Source organism: Biomphalaria glabrata, chromosome 5 (genome assembly GCF_947242115.1).
Source record: "Biomphalaria glabrata chromosome 5, xgBioGlab47.1, whole genome shotgun sequence".
NCBI lineage: Eukaryota > Metazoa > Mollusca > Gastropoda > Planorbidae > Biomphalaria > Biomphalaria glabrata.
The window spans coordinates 3114777-3136975 of NC_074715.1; the positions used below are offsets into that span (position 1 = coordinate 3114777).

Here is a 22199-nt window from a genome sequence, read left to right on the forward strand (position 1 = left end):
CTAAGAAAGATGAAAGGTGGATAAAAGGTGTATCGGTGGATGGAAGGAAAAATTGGATCAGAAGAACGGTTATCTGAAAATTCTCGAAACGAGATTCGAATTCGAGAAAACGTCACGCTAATTGTATTCAATGCCGACCCGATTAATTCTGATAGGATTCGATTCCATCCAAACTAATTCTATGCGTGCAGATCAAAACCGATCGAATGATTTTTTTTTTTTTATGTAAGTAGGAATAAATATAGAAAGAAGCAAAATATAACATGGTCCTTTTAAACAAAAACAAAGCTTATCTAAGTGGGAAGAACTCCATCCTTAAAACTATATATATCAATAATTTACAAGTTATTTCCCATATTAGATATAAAACAAAGTAATGGACCTCATTCACCAATCGTAAACAAACAACATTTAACCACGTGGTGCTCTATCTCTTCTATATAATTTACGATCTCATGTTTAAGTCATGATGACCGTTTTTTTTTTTTTTCATTGTTTTATCAATAAAATCACGTGACTAAATGTTGTTTGTTTACGATTGGTGAATGAGGTCCATTATAATTTAACTAATTGTTGTTATTTAATTGATCCATATTTTGGTACAATAAAAGATTAGTTCCCCTTGTGCGCGGTGGCTGAGCGATTAAGCGTTTGGCTTCTGTACCGAGGTCCCGGGTTTGAATCCTGGGATTTTTTTTTTATTCCGGGATCTTGGGCGCTTCTGAGCCCACCCAGCTCTAATGCGTACCTGACATTTTTTAAATGCGGTTGGTCGTTGTGCTGGCCACATGACACCCTCGTAAAACTGTGAACCATTTAAACAGAATGAACTTAACATCCTCTGCCCTATAGATCTGAAAGTGTAACTTTACTTTAGTTTCCCTTGTTGGCATCAAACAAAATAATTAATTACTAATTGGTTACTTTTTTTTTTATTAATTCATGTCTTGTCTATGTCATTGAAAAATTTTAGCGAGGTTTCAGTTTGATCCGAGAATGGGTGTGGGAGAAATAACGCTTACACACATTTTACTAGACGGACGGACAGAGTAAACATACGCCTTGTAAAAAATATTTTTTTTGTATTCGATTGTATTGTCTGCTTTCATTGTTACATTTTTTTTTTAAACGCGTTATCCTGTGATAGAACAAAATTTTATTATTTTTTTTAACTAAAGATTCGACCTCGATTTTCTTCAGTAATTTAGCTAAGTGGTTTATATCACTCAGTCATATATCACTCAGTCATATATCACTCAGTCATATATCAATCAGTCATATATCAGTCAGTCATATATCACTCAGTCATATATCAATCAGTCATATATCAACCAGTCATATATCAATCAGTCATATATCTCAAAGATTTAAAGACGTTCCACTTCGATTTTTATGAAACAAGTTTTCACTAGTCGCTTGTTGTCGTCAGCGTAACATTGGTGGGAAATTTTGAACAGCTGATCTGGTTCCGCTTCACTTCTTGGCCACGCCCATCAGTCACGAACGCTTAGACATATTGAGGTTATTCATGTTGCGAGGTATTTATGTAACTTCTTGTGTAACATCTTGTGTTACACCTTGTGTAACATCGTGACTTAAGTCAGGATGTCGAATTAATACCTTATTCAAACGATAATGTCATTTGCTATCTGTCTATCTATCTATCTATCTATCTATCTATCTATCTATCTATCTATCTATCTATCTATCTATCTATCTGTCTGTCTGTCTGTCTGTCTGTCTGTCTGTCTGTCTGTCTGTCCGTCTGTCTGTCTGTCTGTCTATCTATCTATCTATCTATCTATCTATCTATCTATCTATCTATCTATCTATCTATCTATCTATCTATCTATCTATCTATCTATCTATCTAGTTATCTATCTATCTATCTATTTATCTATCTACCTATGTCTAACTATCTTTCTGTCAGTCTGTCTGTCTGCCTATCTATCTATCTATCTATCTATCTATCTATCTATCTACCTACCTATCTATCTATCTTTCTGTATTTCTGCCTATCAATCTCTGCTTTTCTCTCTTTCTCTCTAATATATTTATTTATTTATATTTTTATATGAAAGATAAGGCCATCCAAATCGAACATTGGAGGAAAATGGTTAAGTCTTATGCTGGATGTGGGAAAATATGTAGGCCGCAGCAGGGGCAGCGTAAACACGAAAAAAAAAACTGCGTTCCTCATTAACCTTTGGACTCGAATATAAGCCTTATTAAAAGGACATCTACTTTTCATTTCCTATTTACTGACAATTAAATTTAGGGCTAGACAGAAAAAAAATGAGCAAAGTTTTTATATGTGTGTTCTTGTGTGTGTGTGTGGGGGGGGTCACACAATATATCAAAAAGTTAAATTTATCAATAAAAGTCAGATATAATTTAGACACAATTTGTAAAGGAATATTAACTCTTGTATCATTCCTGTATTGTACCGTGCCGGCCTCCCCTCACCAAAGGTGTTGAGAACGAATCATTAATGTGAATAAGAACAGGTGAATAAGCTTTCGCATAGATTCTTTGTATTGCTAGAGTACACATTTGTTAGGGAAACAGGATTTCCGAGCATAACCCAATTTGTAGACCCCACCCCCCACATTTAAAGAACCTGGAGTTACTCTCACTAGTACTATAGGTGTGACTCTTCTTATGTACCTCTTTCTACTTGAAAACTTCCTGCATTTTATGTTTCTTTCAATAGTTTAACTTTGAATGCGGGTATTCCCGGATGTCTTAAGATTGTATAGTATGGGCACTCACTCCGCCCAGCAGGTTTGTAGGCTTTAGTTTCCTGAACGAATTACCATAGATTTAGACGACATTTATGTAGGAAAACATCTTTTCTGTGAATGTAAGTTATCTTTACTTTTTTATTTAGTTTTTATAACATGTATACATAATTGAAACAAAGTAGGCATGGTGGTTGAGTGTTAGAACGCTTGGATTCGCTTGACTTACAACTCATAGGTCCTCTAGTTCAAAACATCGGAATTGTACTACGTACTTAAATTCACGAAGAATATCTAGTAGACGAAATTTGTTAAGAAAGCAATAGTCGTTGTGTTCAACATATATATGCATCCTCTGATTGGGACCCCTCAACTCAAGAAAACATTAAGAAACTGGAACAGACACAAAATAGAGCAGTGAGATTCATAACAAACGAATATTCACATTTGACTAGAGTAACACCTTTAGTAAAATCACTAAATTTAGAAAGCCTTTTGGACAGAAGACGCAAAAGTAAAGTAGCAATAATTCATAAAACACTGAACCATAATCTTCAAATACAAAATTTAATAAAATACTCAGGAAGACACAAAGATAAAGACACACTGTGCATCCCACATGCTAGGACAAATTTGTACAAATACTCCTTCTTCCCTAGTGCTATTAATGCATGGAATGGGTTGCCTGAGCTAGCCAGGAAAACCAGTGACTTGGCAGAATTTAAGTCAGTGGCTTATATGCATGACTGAATGCTTGACGCGTAGACGTTATCATCTTCTTTTTTTTGAAGTAACGTCTGTATTATAAAAGATAAGATAAGATAACACATGACACTTTCGTTAAAATTCGACCAAAGTAAATAAAGAGCTGTACGCCAATACATCACTCATCTGATTGACAATTTACTCTAACAGTTTTATATTTTTCTGTTGAAGAACAATTTTCCTATAGAAGGGCGATTTTTTTTTAAAATAATTATAGAATGACATTTTACAGTGATGATTGTGAAATGTACGTATTACTACTACTATAGTTTGTCTAATACATGCCTAACGTCTGTCTGTGTCGGCTCTATTGAAGTTGTGGGTGAACGGATGTTTCGAGGTGGGGGGGGAGGGGCTAGCTAGGGCATGTGACCATTGACCACTGGGGTGGTAATTTGCATACGGGCGAAACGACCCTGGACCAGAAGAATGTTTGTTTTTTTGGACATTTAGATGGTCTAGAGGTTAAGTGCGTTATCGTTAGGAGGTGTTGTTGTTTCCAGGGTCACTGGTTCGGGCCTTGGTCGGCGCAGTCCCTTATTTTCAAAGCATTTAATTCACTACTTTCTCGCACTTGAAAACTTGGTCCCTGGTGCTGCTGTTCATTTATGTTTAATATATGTACGTATTTGTTTATGCACCTAGCTTCAACTCTATGTTTACTATTACTAGCACAACTAAGCTTGTCAAACATCAAAGTAGATATATGTAGAAACACAAACTCTTTAGTTAACGCAACCCTACTTTTATCATAGCTACATCAGAAGCCCGCGCATTCACTTCATAACAATTCTGTAGCAATTTACATCCGAATAGGTTAGCATTTCCCTTTGCAACTTCTTGTGTGACTAAAGAAATCAATCCTTGATACACAGCTGCGATCACAAGTTTGACATTAGTAATCACCAGGCGCCGTTGTACTGTCAACCTTCTTTCTACTTCTGTTTAGTATGGCGTCTGCAATTCAGGACTCTTCCCTTACGATCGCTTTCCATGAGGATCTATCCAGTGCCTCCTTTCCCAACTGTTACTAGAAAACTTCAAAAGACCAGTGCCTATGCCTACTCTAGAAAGCACGAGTAACCTTCGTAACCACATATAGAGGTAACAATATGTCCAAATATTTGATACTACCATTGTAGTCGATAGAATCTATTAGCCTTGGACATAGACTTAACAAATTTGGAATAAAAACCATCCACTAGTTATAGGATTTAAACTTCTATACCGTATTAAATTCACCCATGACCATACCAATTATACCGAACGTTAGTAAGGCTGATAAATTCTGATTTAACCTTATATGTTGATTGAATCAGCTGAGTGGATAAAAGGAACTGATGAAAGTCAGTTGAATGGCGATAATTTTGAAGGTGAGGCAAATTGTTTTAAACCGTAAGGTATTTTATTGTTTATTTTTTCTACTTCAACATCTAACTGCATTACGATTGAAAGTACCACTTTCAGATGTTGCGATCTATGATGTAAAGCTCACCTGTTTCTATGTACATTTTAACGAGATGGCCACCTTATGTCCCGGTACACATTAGATTCGAGTTTGGTTCAGAAAAGTAGAGGAAAAATCCAGAAGTTAAAAATTTCTAATTATCAACGGGTTTTGAGTTTGAGATCCCTGGGTTTGGAAACAAAACGTTTAACAACTCAGCCATCACATTAGAATTGTAAGTTGTACATATTACTGAATAAAAATGTTTAATTCAGCATTAATGTTACTCTTGTTTCTATTCAGAGCCCTCAGAATGAAGCTCGTCATTTTAACAATTTGTTTCAAATTTGGTCACACTTTGTTTGCATATGGAACTGAAGCGAGAGATACCGATGCGAACGATATAGCTCATATCAACTTTACCTCAGACTTCCCATTTTATGGTGGAAAATACACGTCCGTTGCTGTAAGTATAACAGTGATATTTAGAAATGATGTAAATTTACAAATGATGTTTTGTTTTTAGTGATGTTTGATGTCATATTTTTGGCCGTGGTTGTTGTTTTTTTTCCTGATGTTCGTACATAATTGAAAACCATTTCATCCTAGGGAAGAAAGAGCATTTGTATATTAAACAATGATGGCAATGTCTTCGATTCCGAATATTAAGAATGAATCTATTTCTATATTTAAGCCGAAGTAGTAATTTTCATAAAAATGAACAGACTTTTACTTTGATACAATATGGTGATTTATAATCTTTTAAAAGTATAATACATACAAGTTAATGACTAATTAGAACTAGGTCTAAAGTCATCTACACGAGTCATAAATGTCATTAATAGCGTAACTTTAAAAAAATATTTTTTCTTGTAATTGATATTAGTAAATGACTACGAAAGTTAAATTTTCTTATCTTTTATCGTATCTTATCTATTACAGACGTTACTTCAAAAAAGAAGATGATTACGTCCTACGCGTCTTGCATTTAGTCATACATGTTAACCAATGACCTAAATTTGACTGGTTTTCCTAGCTAGCTCAGGCAACCCATTCCATCCATACAGCGGTTCTCAACCTTTTAAGCTCGGCGACCCCTTTTTTACAATCCCCCACTCTGACGCGACCCCCCCCCCCACACACACACACATACAGCAATAGAAGGGTAGACAATAACAATCCATATTTTCGATGGTCTTATTCGACCCCTGACAAATTGTCAATCGACTCCCAAGGGGGTCAAGACCCACAGGTTGAGAACCCCTGCTCTAATAGTACTATTTCCCTTTACTATTGCCTCAGTCTATGTTAGTGTTGAATTGGTACGGTCTAGATCTAATCAAGTCGATGAATGTGTGCATTCATCTAGTGTACGTTTTGGATCGAGCTATACCCCGGGGTACGCTATTCTGCCTCAACGTGGCACTCGGTTGGAAAAGATAATTTGAGAAAGTGATTAGGCCAAATGAATAGCAAAACAAAACTCCTGTGGGAGTGTCCAAGGTAAGGCGAGAGCTTTCCCATTGCACGGAGCGGAAGTGAAAGAGAGCTCCCATGTCCCTGTCGATAATCCATGCGCCGTTCCTCAAGGGACCGTTACACTAATGGCGAGTCCTGCACGGTTAGCTTGGTACAACATAGGAAAATGGCGGAGGTTCCGGGTGTACTCGTCCTCTGGCCATGCTTTCTAGCCCATGCACCCGGAGTGCCAGATATATCGGAAATAGCAATGCTTTACATAGGCATAGACTTGGATCTCTTCCAGACAGAACGGTTGCTCAGGCAGGCTTATAAGCCTAGAGCTCGAAGAGCCTTAGGCTCAGCTCTTTTTACAATCAAACGGATCGAGCTACAACTGTTCCTAACAGCTAATACATTACCCGAATCGGTAAATTTAATAATGGTGATTAATAAAGTATGTTTGGTATTGCTAAAGGGAAATAAATCTTACAGTATTGAGAGATAAAAATGTAATATAATATTTTTTTACATTTAATTTTGATTGTATTATTATATAGATACAAAAGGATGGCTTCGTTGTGTTCAACAATCCGCTAGTTAAATCAGCAGACGATCTCAGTGATGTAAATAATGTGACCATTGCATCCATATGCCCATGGGTTTCACCTGTAACAAAGGTTACTATGTACTACAGGTAAAATCGTTACATAATTTTGTTTAAATTGAATAAATTATTCCATTTTAATACTTTTCTGTTTTAATTAAACTTTCCTTTGGTGTAACTCAAGTTTGAGCTCTACGGGGTGGCTGTGATAAAGCGCTTGACTTCCAAACCGAGAGATCTCAAGTTTGAATCCAGGTGAAGCCTGACATTTTTGAATTTCGGAATTTTCGAGGCGCCATAAGTCCAGCCGATTCTATAGGGTAGTTAATATTAGTTGGGGAAACTAAAGGCAGTTGGTCATTGTGGTGGGTAGTTGACACTCGTGAACCGAGAGTCACAGAAACAGGTGACTCTAGAGATCGTTATGTATTTTGGTCCTAAGTTGTAGTTGTCATTTTTTTTTTATGTCAGATCAAGTTGAAAATTTGTACGATGGTTTAATATTCCTAGTAAAATAATGAATTAATAGAAAAAAAATTAATTGATTAAAACAATTAATAATTAATAAAAAATTAATTAAAATAAAAAAAATATAATTATTTATAACAATTATAGGAAATAAAACTTGAAGTATTGAGATTAGTGAGTGTAAATGTAGAGTTCTTCTCCTAATATATCCTTTTTTAAAAGTATTTTTTTATTTATTTTTCTTGTTTCGTTTGTTTTTTACCTACTTTTTTTTCGACCATTTCATCGTTTTTCCCACTTAATCGTCGCAAAATATTCTCTAATTCTCTTTCTCTCTTTATACCTCTTTTCTCTCTTTTGGTTTAGCTTCATACTATAATGGAATAGATAGAAATGAACGTGTGAAATTACTTAGAAGTTATATGCACTGTCTGTCTGCAAGTAACAAGGGCATTAACTGTTAAGAAACAGTCCTCGGCACACTTATTGCTGGTTATGCTGTAAATAATTTTTTTACTCAGTTTATATTAATTCATTCCGTCTTTCTGTCTGTCTGGGGGGTTGGAGGAGGATTCTTTGACACGTTTTTACCCCACTTCCCATTCTCGTAACACGTTGAAATTTTTCATAATTATGCATAGTCAAGGGCATTACATGGGTTATTAAAAGAATATAATAATAAACTACCTATTGGTGGTGATTATGTTTGTATATAGGATTGTAAACTGCAGTTAATACAACCTGGGTTATAAGATTCAAGGAATTCTATGTTTATTTATTATTTTTACTATTTTTTCATTGGTCCATTGGTTGAGACAGAGTGACTTCGCTTGAAGTTTTGTTATTGTTGTTGTTAGAGGCCTGAGCTATGGAGCCTAGTCGTACGATATGAGTAATATAGAAGTCAGTTTGTATAATTATGTATATATTCATTTAATTAATGCTTGATGTGTTGTCTTCAGCTACAGAAACCCTGATTACTTTGATTAAAGTTATATTTTTTATTGTTAATTCATCACTGGCGTCTCTTTGAGATGAACCTTGCAGTGTCGAGAAACTTGACACTGGTAATACTTATACTGTTATTTTTTTATTATTATTATTTAAGCTTATTTGAAGTATTGTATTTTTATTTTACTTTGTTACATTTTACATGTTTTATGTCATTTCAGACTTACAGAGGCGGAAGACGAAGTCTGTACGTATATAGCGGGAGTCTCACGTGACCATCTCTTTCTAGATGTGGACACGCCTTTCAATCCACGTTACGCTCTGGTAGTTACATGGATTGCTTACGGATCAGGACTATCAGGCGACGGAAGTACCAAAGTAAGTAGGCTTAAGTCAATCATCTAGCAGACAATATGTCTGTAACGATGTTTCTATTTAAGTGCTAGATGTGATGATGTCTTGATGTCCAATGGCTGTGTGAAGCGTCTAGTGTAGTAGCTTAACTTGTTGCCACCGCTGGCCAGCATCTGTGAAAGGGGAGTAATTGTGTAAGTCTCTCTTGCCAGTACATAGCCTCTCCACAGCTAGTCTTATGCATTACCTCCTCGTGGTGGCAGATGGAAACTGAGGCTGCGAAGCCTCAGGCTAAACTGCAAGCAGGAGGTTTGGCCCCAAGATGTGAGGCAGGCATGGCCCGTCGGCGTGTGGACACGCCCTGCTGCCCACAAACCAAACCCCTAGCTATAGGTCAATAGCCGCACTGCCTTGTGTATGTGTCCCTGTCAGGTCTAAGGCTAAGGGAGTAAACCTGGGACTGTAAAGACTGGGATTTTTTTATTTCGGGATCTTACGGGCGCATCTGAGTCCACCCATCTCTAATGGGTACCTGACATTAATTTGGGAAAAGTAAAAAGGCGGTTTGTGTTGTGCTGGCTACATGACACGTTCGTTAACCGTGGTCCACAGAAAAATAAGGCCTTCTAGATAGCGGCCTGAAAGGGAAACTTTTTTTTTTTACATTTTACTGCAAGATTTAACTGGATTTTAGAAACGGAACTAGATTGTATTAATGCACTTTGTAGGCCCTTGGTATCATCTTTGTGAGACTAAGATTTAAAGTAGTTTACATTTAGATCATGAGAAAGATAGTCTTGATTTACTTTTGTTTGCATTTAATGTTTGCCTGCTATCGGGTATTCCCTTTGCTTTTTTTTATATAGCTGGGAATAACCCAACCATTTCCAAGTCCACAAATGTAATTGCAGTCAAACTAAAAGTAAAGTTTCCCCTTTCAGACTTTGAGATCTATAGGGCAGATGATGCAAAGGTCATCTGTTTCTGACGACTAGTGTCAGGTACCCCTTAGAGCTGGGTGGACTCAAAATTCAAAACCCCAGTCTTCATTAGGATTCGAACCCGGGACACACGGTACAGAAGCCAAACGCTTTACCACCAATTACAGTCTAAGAACAAGCAAAGCTTACCCATGGGGAATAACTCCATATTTACAGTCATATCTCTTAATAATGTAAGATTTATATCCATTTTTGATATCAAACAACATTAGTTATTTACCTCTATTTAATCACTTACTTTACTTTATAACGTCTTTAATTGACATGGAACCCAGTGCAATGAATCCCGCGCATCGTCGGTTTCTACACTGTTGCTCTAAAACGTTTGTGTTTTTAACCTATTAACTGAAATCCTTAATACGCATTTTAAATACCATTCATTTGGTTAATTCCTCTCTGCTGTCAACTAATCCTATTTGCACTATAATAAAGCATGTATATCAGCGGTTCTCAGCTTTCTAAGCTTGGCGACCCCTTTTTACAATGCCCCACACAGCCGCGACCCCTCCCCTCCCCCCCCCCCCCGAACACACAGCAATAGAAGAGTAGACAAAATATAATCCATATTTTCGATGGTCTTAGGCGACCCCAGGCAAATCGTCAATCGACCCCCCCAAGGGGTCGCGACCCACAGGTTGAGAACCCTTGATCTATATGATCAGTTTACTCATTGGACATGACACTAGAGGCTAGAATAGGTCTATATAAAACGTCAAAAAAAGGCGATGTCTAAGATTTAACAATGAGTGCAGTGTTTCACGTTACTACTTAAACCCAGTTGCAACCGGCATCTTATGTCACATCTAATGCAGGTAAAAAATATTACCTGCACTGTATTGCTGATGCGTGTTGGTGTGGTTGGTTGATCAATCTTCTAAGCCTAGTTGAGTGCAGCTGTTAAACGCGAGTTCTTTGCTAACACATCTAACAGAAGAATTAATATATAGATTGAATAAATCCAATTTTGAATTTAAATAAAAAAAATTTTAACGAATAAGGGCTCAGTCTACATCAGGGGTTCTCAACCTGTGGGTCGCGACCCCCCTTGGAGGTCAATTGACGATTTGCCAGGGGTCGCCTAAGACCATCAAAAATAAGAATTGTTATTGTCTATTCTTCTATTGTTGTATGTGTGTGTATGGGGGGGGGGGGGTCGCGGTAGAGTGGGTTATTGTAAAAAGGGATCGCCGAGCTTAAAAGGTTGAGAACCGCTGGTCTACATCGTCTCTATCTATATCCCAAGTCGGTCTTTCTTCGTCCTGTCCGTTGGTTCTCAATTTCCGTTTCAACTTTTTAAATGATCAACCACGTCACTACGGAAATACCCGATTAAACCCCAACTTTTGCGCGTCTTGCTGTAGTGTCATTACATTATTTCCTTTAAACTTGTCGACCGGCGGCGTAGCATACGCCGATATTTTGCAGGGCCAACCTTAGGCCAATGCAACCTATGCGACCGCAGTGGGCCCCGCACTTTTATAGGACCCGCGCTAATTTTAAGTGTATAAATTATTAAATTAAACCATTTTATAACTTATAACAGATTTCCTGCGGCCTCCTGTCGTATTAACAGGAGGTCCTGGAAATCTCCTGAAATTGTAAATTATACAAAAAAGTCCTGGAAATATCCGGAAATTATTAAAATCTTTTGAAAACTCATACAAATCTCCTGAAAAATACAGACGAAAATTGTCTCTTTTTTTTAAAATGACCTAGGATAACTCCCTCCGTCCGAGTTGCAAAAATAAAAGAGTGATCTTTCCATTGTGTCTAAACTCTTGAGCATGCTCTGTCGCCTCGATAGTTACTACAGAGTAGATTACTCCCCCCTCTCCCCTTTTATTTTTAACGTGAGGTAAAAATAAAAAAAAAAGAGTGATATTACAACGGTCCTGCCCTGCTATTGTGTGACTACGTGTTCTCTCCCCCCCCCCCCTCTTGTTTTCTCGTGGACTATCAGCAGAGTGATATTTCCTTTACTCCTTACTACTCGACAAAACTCTTGAGGGAAGAAGAGAATTATATATGTACAGATTGTCTATGTCGTCTTCTGCGCATGTCTCGGCAAGGGCTTTTCTTGTGGCCTCCATTTTTTCTCGGCCTTCTTCAGAGCTCTCCAGCCGTGTCTCTCAAGCTCCATCTGCTGCCAGCTCCTTTTGTCTACTCTAATGAGGTCGAATCGGCTCCGGAGTAGACATTTTGAGCGCTTTCGGAGTGCATGTCTGTTACACCGTCCTCTTATAAGCTCGCAAAAAAAAAAAAAGATCGTCGTGGCATGCTGTCATCCCCAGAGCGGAGTAAACCTCCATTCCATCGCAGATATGGAAAGGTAATTCAGTACTGTCCACACCATCCACCAGCGGGTCATGCATACTGGTTAGTTAAACGCACACACAAGGTCCCGTATTGACAGTTGATATAGTTAATGCTTTTCTTCCTTTTTTTTTTTACAAGATAGATAATGGTACATTAAAAAGAATCGTTGGTGTGGTTTTAAAATTTCAATATTAATCATTACGTTGTGAGTCATTATTCAATGTCATCATGTGTCGTTTTTTCTGACACCATATATTATTGATGATCATTGACTTGTAGCACCAAACTGCTGGTAGACAACTAAACCGCTTAAGGCGTATATATAAAATTACTTGAATAACATCTCCGTGAACAAAAGTAAATATAAATGTTATTACTGTTACGGCTATTACTGTTACTGTTATTACTGTTACTGTTATTATTGTTACTGTTACTACAGTTACTGTTACTATAGTTACTGTTATTACTGTTACTGTTATTACTGTTACTGTGATTAGTGTTACTGTTATTACTGTTACTGTTATTACAGTTATTACTGTTACTGTTACTACTGTTACTATTATTACTGTTACTGTTATTACTGTTACTATTGTTACTGTTACTACTGTTACTGTTACTGTTATTACTGTTACTGTTATTACTGTTACTGTTATTACTGTTACTGTTATTACTGTTACTACTGTTACTGTTATTACTGTTACTGTTGTTACTGTTATTACTGTTACTGTTACTACTGTTACTGTTATTACTGTTACTGTTATTACTGTTACTGTTATTACTGTTACTACGGTTACTGTTATTACTGTTTCTACTGTTACTGTTACTACTGTTACTGTTATTACTGTTACTGTTATTACTGTTACTGTTATTACTGTTACTGTTATTACTGTTACTGTTATTACTGTTATTACTGTTATTATTATTACTGTTACTGTTATTACTGTTACTGTTGTTACTGTTATTACTGTAACTGTTATTACTGTTATTACTGTTATTATTATTATTATTGCCTACAATATAGACAAATTCAACTTGAGTTGAAATGAAATAAATGTAGACTTAGTAATACTATGGAAGGGTCTTTTAAAATGTCACTACAAAAACACGTCTTTTCACTCGGGCATTCTCGAGTCGTCTGGTGTACCCAAGACAGCTTACAACGGTGCTGCTTATCTTGCACCAGTTACACTGCATAACCACCAAGCAATCTCTAACTTCGTCTCACCGTCACCATAGAAACACACACACACACTCCATAACAGTGTTTAACTATCAAAAAGGCCCTACTATTATTTTAATTTAGACATATTGTAGCATCTCTTGTTTGTAATAGGGGATATAAACTAGCAAAGGTTAAGCGACAAGACTTATAAAAATTAAGAATATCGGCTTGTACTTTTAGCTATTAGATACTCTGCAATAGCTTATACGCTACATCTAGAGCTAACTGTACCATTGCATCTATAAAAAAGCTAACAAGATCCTCGGAATATTGAATCACCCTTTGTGTCAGGATTTTGTGAATTTACCATCACAAAAGAGATACAAAACACCGGTGGCAAAGACAAAAAAAACACAAAGACTCTTTTGTTCCCCTGGCAATCAAATCATTAAATAGGAACAATCTGGTGTAAACTTTGTCACATGTAAATTATGAGTGAGTCTGGTGTGAATGTACACTTTGGTTTCTTATAGTTATAATGTTTTTTGTTTGGTGTAATGCACAAATTGTAAGACAAATTTCCATACGGACAATAAAGATTATTATTATTATTATTAATAAAGTAATACTGACTAATTTCATTTGTTCTGATTATTTAGCTGGTCAGTACATTTTAAGACTTTCTTTTGCCCCACAGAAAAACGTGTTTCAGTTGGTCATTGCTACAGACACTGTCCAGAGTTTAGCGGTGATGTGGTATGAACAGATGGAGTGGATTAGTATAAAGGACGTCATAGTGGGCACAGAAGACGTTCAGAAACTCCCAGAAGACGTACATATTAGCACAGTAGTAAGACGTCTTTAAAAGAAGCTTCAAAACTTTACTTAGAAATACAATAGAACATTTTGTTTGAATTAATATATTTTATTTAACGTTTCAAACGAATAAAATTAAACATCTAGGCGCTCTGCTGAAATCCCGACTCGAGATGATTTGTGTTATTCGCCGCTGGGAATGGCCCCCAATGTCATGCGAGTGCTGATATTAGAATGGCCCGGTCGCTGAAGCAAGTTCTTGAACTATTAGAGGCACAGAAGAGGCTGAGAATTGACTTGAGATGGTAGAGGTTCCTTCCTCTAGTCACGGAGTTAAGGATGGATTCTCTCGAAGGAATGCGTAAGGATCAGAAACAGGAATTCGGGAATCCATGAACAAGGATTCGGATCCAGGAGCTTGCTGAAACAAAGATTCGGATCCAGGAGCTTGCTGAAACAAAGATTCGGATCCAGGAGCTTGCTGAAACAAAGATTCGGCTCCAGCAACTGGCAGGAACAAGGATTCAGATCCAGGAACAGGAAACAGTCGGTGTCTGTAGCCGCAATCAGGATGAAATAAAAACACCGAATGAAATATATTCCTGATATAAAAGGGCATTGTGTTCTCCTCGGGCATAGCTGTCAATCAACGCATCACTTACTAGATCACTTGACACTTACAAACAATGCAGTTCAGTGAGATCCGAACAACACAATGGCAAAGATAATAACACAACAGGAGAGATAAACATAAACATGTGGATAGTGGTCAACTACAATGACGTCATTGTTTACACACCTCCGTGGGCCATATACAATGGAATGAGACTCACAGGGAGAGAGTGCCCCTCAAGGGGCGCAGTTCTTGTCTGAACAAAATTGGACAAAGGGAAATAATGCTGAAATTATTTTCTAAGCGTAGAGTCAATGCGTTAGAAAGATCATCAAATCGATCACCCGAGATAAAAAGAAAAAAAAAAAGATATAAGGTACGAATATATACACGATTGTATCAATGGTCAATTAATCAATGTAGAAATAATGCCAACACATGGTGGACATAAGCTAATGCAATAAATAAATGTGTACACGTATAGTAATCATGTTTCTTACGACTGTGAGAACTACTCACAATGCACATTTTAAATGGAGGCGAGGTGGCTAAGCGGAAATGTGTTAATACTGCAGACCCGGGGCCAGAATCCTGGTTAAGACTAAGATTTTTTTATTTTATTTCGGGATCTTCTGGCGCCTCTAAGTCCACCCAGCTCTAATGGGGTACCTGACATGTTTGTTTTGTAAAATGTTTTACATGTTTCGGATGTTCCTTCAGAGTTGAAGATAATTTACTTCCTAGTCGAAACCTCCCGCAGGACGACGGGGGATGGGAGCGGGCAGGGTTTGAACCCGGGACTATCGATAAGTCCGAACGACAGTCCAGCGCGCAAACCGCACGACCAGGCAGCCATCCAATCCAACATGAGTTAGGGTTAAAGTTAAAGGAGGAGTAAAGGAAACTTTACTTTCATTTTAAATACCAATGAAATTAGGTAAATCCAGATAACCATGATCCAGCAATGCACAAAGTGCTTACTATAAAGTTTAAGGAAGAACGATGAATGGAATCAGTGAATGAACACTCCAATAGTATAGGGTAGGGAGTGACTTCTACTGACTGAAAACGCTTTAATACTTATATCCTGCTAGGGCGGAAACAGGGAACGGACGGGAAAGACAGATCACGTGATAGATCAAGATGGACAACTGGCGCTACCAAAATTAGCGCCGCCCACTTATTTGCTAATAAAAGTCTGACGAACACCTGGCCAGAGGTCAAGCGTGACAAATGGGAGGGATTAGTCTGTCCGCCTGGCGAGATCGTCTCGCGCGGTCGTGAGAGTCAAAGTTGATGGACATGACACTTGAATAGAAACATATGGACGTTGCCCATGTGGTCAGATTGACTAAAATGTGGTGTGGCTTAGAAAAGTGACTGATAAAGATGAGGAAGAGGTGGGGAAATCTATTCTAGACTAAAACGTTTTTACACCGTTCAATAAAAAATAATAATTTCAGAGTAATTTATTGAAATCGATTGTTTGTGTTTTTACTAAGAGTACGTATCGTCACATCTACCTAAAGGCCGTTTCTCAGATACCATCTATCCAATATAGACACACAAGACATTGGATTAAACCACACTGACCATGTTATAGTCACTATAGTGTCACATACATGCCATAGGAAAGCAATACAGTGTCTATCAAAATATAAACCTATTGTATAAAAAACCAACAAAGTAAAGCTTATTTGAGGGGAATAACTCCACATTTAAAGCCACATATCTAAATGCAGTAACAATTATTCATCTTTTTCGATATGAAACAAAATGTTCTTAAATAACAACTATGTCTATTTAATTAACTAATGGTTAATTTTTTTTTATTGATTCATTGTTGTCTTCTACAATAATTAATTTGTGAAAAGTTTTAACTTGATTAGAAGTGGGAGAAAAAAATGTGTACAAAATGTGTATCGAACAGTAAGAGTGAATTGATAAAAGCTTGGTAATAATAATTTTATTTATTGATTGATTGATTTACTATTTATTCACATATTTTATCTTAATGAGATATAGATAAGTTATAATCTAAAAATATTTATTTATAATCTTTTATTTTGCTCACTGGCCAAAAGGCTGGATTCTTTAAAGGCGATGGTCAAACACATGAACTTCTGCCAATATCAATGTCCAAGAATGTGTTTAGTATTATGAATGATACCAATGTCGACGTGCCAGGACAATATATCTTTAGGTACGTGAAACAGAATTATAAAAACATCTTCTTGACTTTTTCATTACGGTCACGATTTGAACTAGGAACCTTTGGCTAGACATAAACGCTTATTAGCGACACTGGTAGCAAACTGAAATGAATTTCCTAAATCGGAGGTCCTTGAGTTGCAATTCTCGTCTGCGATTATCTTTCACTATACGGTCTTCATCTTTTACTTTCAATAACTCGTAGGCAGTCTGAGTCAGAGGGTGCGCCGTGGCTGAGTGGTTAAGCGCTTGCCTTCCAAACCTAGGGACCTGGGTTTGAATTTCGGTAAAGAGTGGGATTTTGAGCTTCGGTATTTTTAGTGCGCTCCTGAGTCCACCCAACGCTGAAGTCGGTTGGTCGTTGTGCTGGCCGCATGACACCCTGCTCGTTAACCGTAGTCCCAAGAAACAACAAATCATCTTAACATCAACTGCCCTATCATCATCATCATCATCATCATCATCAAACTATAATTCAACCACTCGCTCGTATGGGCAGGGTTTAATCCATGAAAGTGGAGTGAGGCAGGAGACCTTTTTTTAACAGCCACCAGTTTAGGGCCCGCAAATTTTGATGGCTTGATCCTCCACTAGTCTCCAGGGCGGCGGCTGATCAGTTCAGCATTAGCTAAAGCCCCGACAGACACAAATCTCTACACCAGACGAGCGTGCAGGGGTTATGTCGATCAGAGCTTAGCATTACCCAGACCTCACCAGCAGAACTCTGCACCAGGAGAGCATGAGAGCCTTCTAGGAAAGTTGGGGCTCCCGTAACGTTAACCTTTTTCATACCACCTTGAGAGCAAAGGGTGGACTTACTCCAGTTACCGGGGGACACCACGAGGTGGTCGGCGGGCACTGTCCCCCAACATCTGCCCTATAGACCGCATGGTTTGAAAGGGGAACTTTACTTTTTTTTCTTTTTACTCTGTGTCAGAGCCGAATCTAAGTATGCGGAGTCTTTCACTTCATTTACTTATTAATAATGAAACATTGTATTTCTTAATAAGGTTTCCAAAAGAGAGATAACCTATACATTATAGAGATATATAGTAATATTACATTGCCAGTATGCAGTTATTTTTAGTATCAAAGTAATTATATTTTGATTGTTTGTTTTAGAATTGACGGTGCACCGATGAATATAACGTGGTCAGAACGGCCTATTTCAGGGGACGGAAAGCTCACATTACAGACGTCTACTAGCGAAATGGTGAACACAGAGAATATTATAAAGCCCACCAGGCTAGCAATGACTACCATACTAGGAACAACCGCAACAATACCAGCTACTACCACGATACCCATGACATCAACGATACCATCAACTACCACGATGCCAGCTACTAATACGATACCAGCGACTACCACCAAATCAACGACAGCCTCAACACCAGTGACTAGTACATTACCTACGACTTCCACTTCTGCAAAGACAACCACCACAACAACAAAGTTGACAACGGCCACAACCCTACCAACGATTCCCACAACATCAAAGCCAGCCACAATACCGGCGACCACCACATTAGCGACAACGACAAAATTACCGCCAATAACCACATTGCTAACAGCTACCACACCTCCACCAATAACCAGAGCAGCGAATACTAATACAACATTAACTACACAGGTAATCCTTGCTACCACAAAAATGACAACCACAAAACCAATGCCTGTAACCACGACAACTAAAGCTGCAACAGCAACTACTAACAGAGCTGGAACAAATGTAACTACTGCGCCTGTGTCTCCTACAATGTCCCAAGATTTTGATGCATCCCCAAACAATTATTCAGGTTGGAATATAGTCTTAGCAACGATAGCACATACTAACGACGTCATTCTTGTTGCGATTTTTATCATAAACAAGGCTCAAAGCCAGATTTTTTATTCATGACCACTGTAAGCTTTAAATAAATATATCAATAATTATTTTAACGTAGGCACTGAATGGGATTTTTTTGATCTTATAATTTTATACTATGTTTAACTTTTTTAAAATCTATCTCGTATTATTTCATAATTTCTCGCCTGTATTTTATAGTCATCTTTTTATATTTCAGGCTGTAAATCTCGCGATATGTACAAAGAAGGTTTGGGCCACGGCTTCGCTGCTGGATTTGGCGCTGCACTGTTAACATCAGTTGTTGCCCTTGTTTTAATCGTATGCTGTAAGCGTCATTTAAACTTCAAGAAGAAACATGCGCAGTCCAACAACTTGTCCACGTACCACAGTCCAGATCAATCCTGTGACAACGAGGAACATGTCTACAGTCCAGCTACTTCCCCCGTTTTTACCCTAGTCAACAGCCCAGTCATTGGGACAGTCAAAAACTCAGTCGTATGCCCGGAGTCGAAGATCTACATCAATATATCTGAGATTAAAAACGCGGAAATTATTTATCAAAACCATCAATAGGCTGAATGGTCAATATTTGCATTCGTATCTTATAGATTATATATATTTATATTTATAGCTTTTTTTTATAGCGCTACTTTCTTGCTTATAGCATGCTCAGAGCGCTTTGGTCCAATCTCATTTGTGGACCAGTTGGGGGGGGGGGTATCTAGGAGTTGGTTTTCCGTGCTGCCTTTAGGCGCTCAGTAAACACAACTCTGCCCGAGTCGGGTGTCGAACCTCGAGCCCCTTTCTAGGTAGCCAAGCCAAGCCAAGTTCCTACAAAAGATATGATAATTATGTCCTAAGCAAGTCAGTTTGTTAATCTAGTATAGCATGTTAATAAAAGATTTAAAATCATCTTAGTGGTTTATCTGGCTGATCTAGGCTAGCCATTGTTTGAAGTAATGCCACCAGGGGAAGAGCATATGTACGAATTTATCCAGACAAAAGAAATATGAATTTATCTTTGTGTTTTTCTGAGTTTTTTTTTTTCGATTGTGTTTTTGTTTTCCTAAGTGATGTTTCAGTGTTTCATATATTATTACTGCTGCACTTAACCTTAATGTACTAAACAAAAGGTTAAAGGTTTTAGACCCTGCCATCTATGGCGCCCTATGATGTAAAGTTCGTCTGTTGTGCCAATGTTAACGAGAGTATCATGTGGCCAGCAAAACGACAAAACGCTTAAGAATTTTGAGCATCCATTAAAGTTGGGCGGACTTTAAAGCGTCGCAAGAGCCCCAGTTTTAACCGAGATTTCTGAAGCCAAGCGCTTACCATTTGGCCACCATGCCTCCTAAACAATTTTGGTTTCTATTAACGTAATGTAAATCTTTAAAATGTCTTACACACATAATGAACAATACGTTAACTGTACCACAGAGTGCAAGTTTTTATCCTAATGTGAGGGAACAAATTAATGGGTGTAGGGGGTTCTACTCAGTTTTTTTTTAAAGGGTTATATCAAAGCACTCTTCATATCTGTCTGGTACAATTTTTTTTTAAATTTCTTCTTGAGTGAAGATGAAACTTTGAACCAATCATTGAACCAATTAAACAAAACCCTAATGAATCAATTTATTACAGATAATTAAATAATTTTTATACCAAAATCGAAAAATAAATCTACAGTATTGAGATATATGGATGTGGATAAGGAGTTCGTCCCCTTAGATAAGCGTTGTTCTTTTTTAAAGTATTTCTTACAATTTTGCTTGTTGTCATAGCTTTACTTGAGTATTATCAATATGAAAATATTTGGACTAGAATTCGCAAGTTTGAAAGTATGGGAATAATTCATTTTGTTTAAAGGTCCAAAACAAGTTCTGATAATTACTAAAATTAAGTGTTGTGCTATTTTTTTTTAAAAAGTAATTGTGATTTTTTTATTTCGAATGGCTGAATTTTAATATTTAAAATTATTTAGTAGAAAGTGTATATTTTTGTTATCGTCTGATATGGGTTAGGGTAATCTGGTGAAAGAAGCTTATCGCGCCTCAAGCTAATGAAGAGTTACTTGAGGTCAACAACTCTCAAAGATAGATTAAAACATTTGGATATTCTTGCTATTGAGCGTTATCTATGTAGGAAACAGAATTATTATGATATACTGTATTACTTCGCTACACTCAAGGCTCGTAAAGTTCGTAGTAAAGAATGAATAAAATGCATAGACGAATTTATTTTCTAATACAAACTCTTAAATTTCACAAATTATCCGCATCCCTACCCAAACTTGGCCCTGCGAAATCCGTTTCGCATAGGGCCCTGCTATTAAGTAACTGGTAAATATACATAGTAGATTACTTGTTCTCTTTCCATGACTTCTTGGTCACAATGGTTAAGTCCGGCCCTGCTATTTAGTGTTTGTAAAATGTTTTTTTTTTTTGTCAAATGTTTCACATGTTTCGGATGTTCTTTCAGAGTTGAAGCTTGTTTTTTACTTCCTAGTTCAAACCTCCCACAGGGCCAAGGGGAATGGGAACGGGCAGGGTTTGAACCTGGAACTATCGATAAATCCAAACGACAGTCCAGCGCGCAAACCACACGACCAGGCAGCCATCCAGTTTGTTAATCTAGTATAGCATGTTAATAAAAGATTTAAAATCATCTTGGTGATTTATCTGACTGATCTAGGCTAGCCATTGTTTGAAGGTAATGCCACCAGGGGAAGAGCATATGTACGAATTTATCCAGGCAAAAGAAATATGAATTTATCTTTGTGTTTTTCTGAGTTTTTTTTTCGATTGTGTTTTTGTTTTTGTAAGTGATGTTTCAGTGTTTCATATATTAGTACTGCAGAGCTTAACCTAAATTTACTAAACAAAAGGTTAAAGGTTTTAGACCCTGCGGTCTACGGAGCCCTATGATGTAAAGTTTGTCTGTTGTGCCAATGTTAACGAGAGTATCATGTGGCCAGCAAAACGACAAAACGCTTAAGAATGTTGGGCATCCATTAAAGTTGGGCGGACTTTAAAGCGTCGCAAGAGCCCCAGTTTTAACCGAGATTTCTGAAGCCAAGCGCTTACCATTTGGCCACCATGCCTCCTATACAATTTTGGTTTCTATTAACGTAATGTAAATCTTTAAAATGTCATAGGCATATAAGGAACAATACGTTAACTGTACCACAGAGTGCAAGTTTTTATCCTAATGTTAGGGAACAAATTAAATGGGTGTAGGGGGTTCTACTCAGTTTTTTTTTTTAAAGGTTTATATCAAAGCACTCTTCATATCTGTCTGGTACAATTTTTTTTTTTTTTTATTTCTTCTTGAGTGAAGATGAAACTTTGAACCAATCATTGAACCAATTAAACAAAACCCTAATGAATCAATTTATTACATATAATTAAATAATTTTTATACCAAAATCGAAAAATAAATCT

The 22199-nt window shown here is 37.3% G+C and overlaps 1 protein-coding gene across 2 annotated transcripts; it reads left to right on the forward strand.

Moving 5' to 3' along the window:
• Nucleotides 1-1424: 1424 nt before the first annotated feature.
• Nucleotides 1425-19783, forward strand: LOC106067924 (hepatitis A virus cellular receptor 1-like). Of its 2 annotated transcripts, XM_056028257.1 has the most exons (9): nt 1425-1538; nt 2714-2863; nt 5257-5419; nt 6972-7108; nt 8659-8815; nt 13968-14120; nt 16784-16902; nt 18033-18709; nt 18977-19783. In XM_056028257.1, exons 3-9 carry the CDS (start codon nt 5267-5269, stop codon nt 19330-19332), a joined length of 1752 nt encoding a protein of 583 aa, XP_055884232.1. In that variant the 5' UTR covers nt 1425-1538; nt 2714-2863; nt 5257-5266; the 3' UTR covers nt 19333-19783. The 2 variants fall into 2 exon arrangements, with proteins under 2 accessions (XP_055884232.1, XP_055884233.1); XM_056028258.1 differs by lacking the exons at nt 1425-1538; nt 13968-14120 and having other exon boundaries at nt 2699-2863.
• The last annotated feature ends 2416 nt before the right edge of the window (nt 19784-22199 follow it).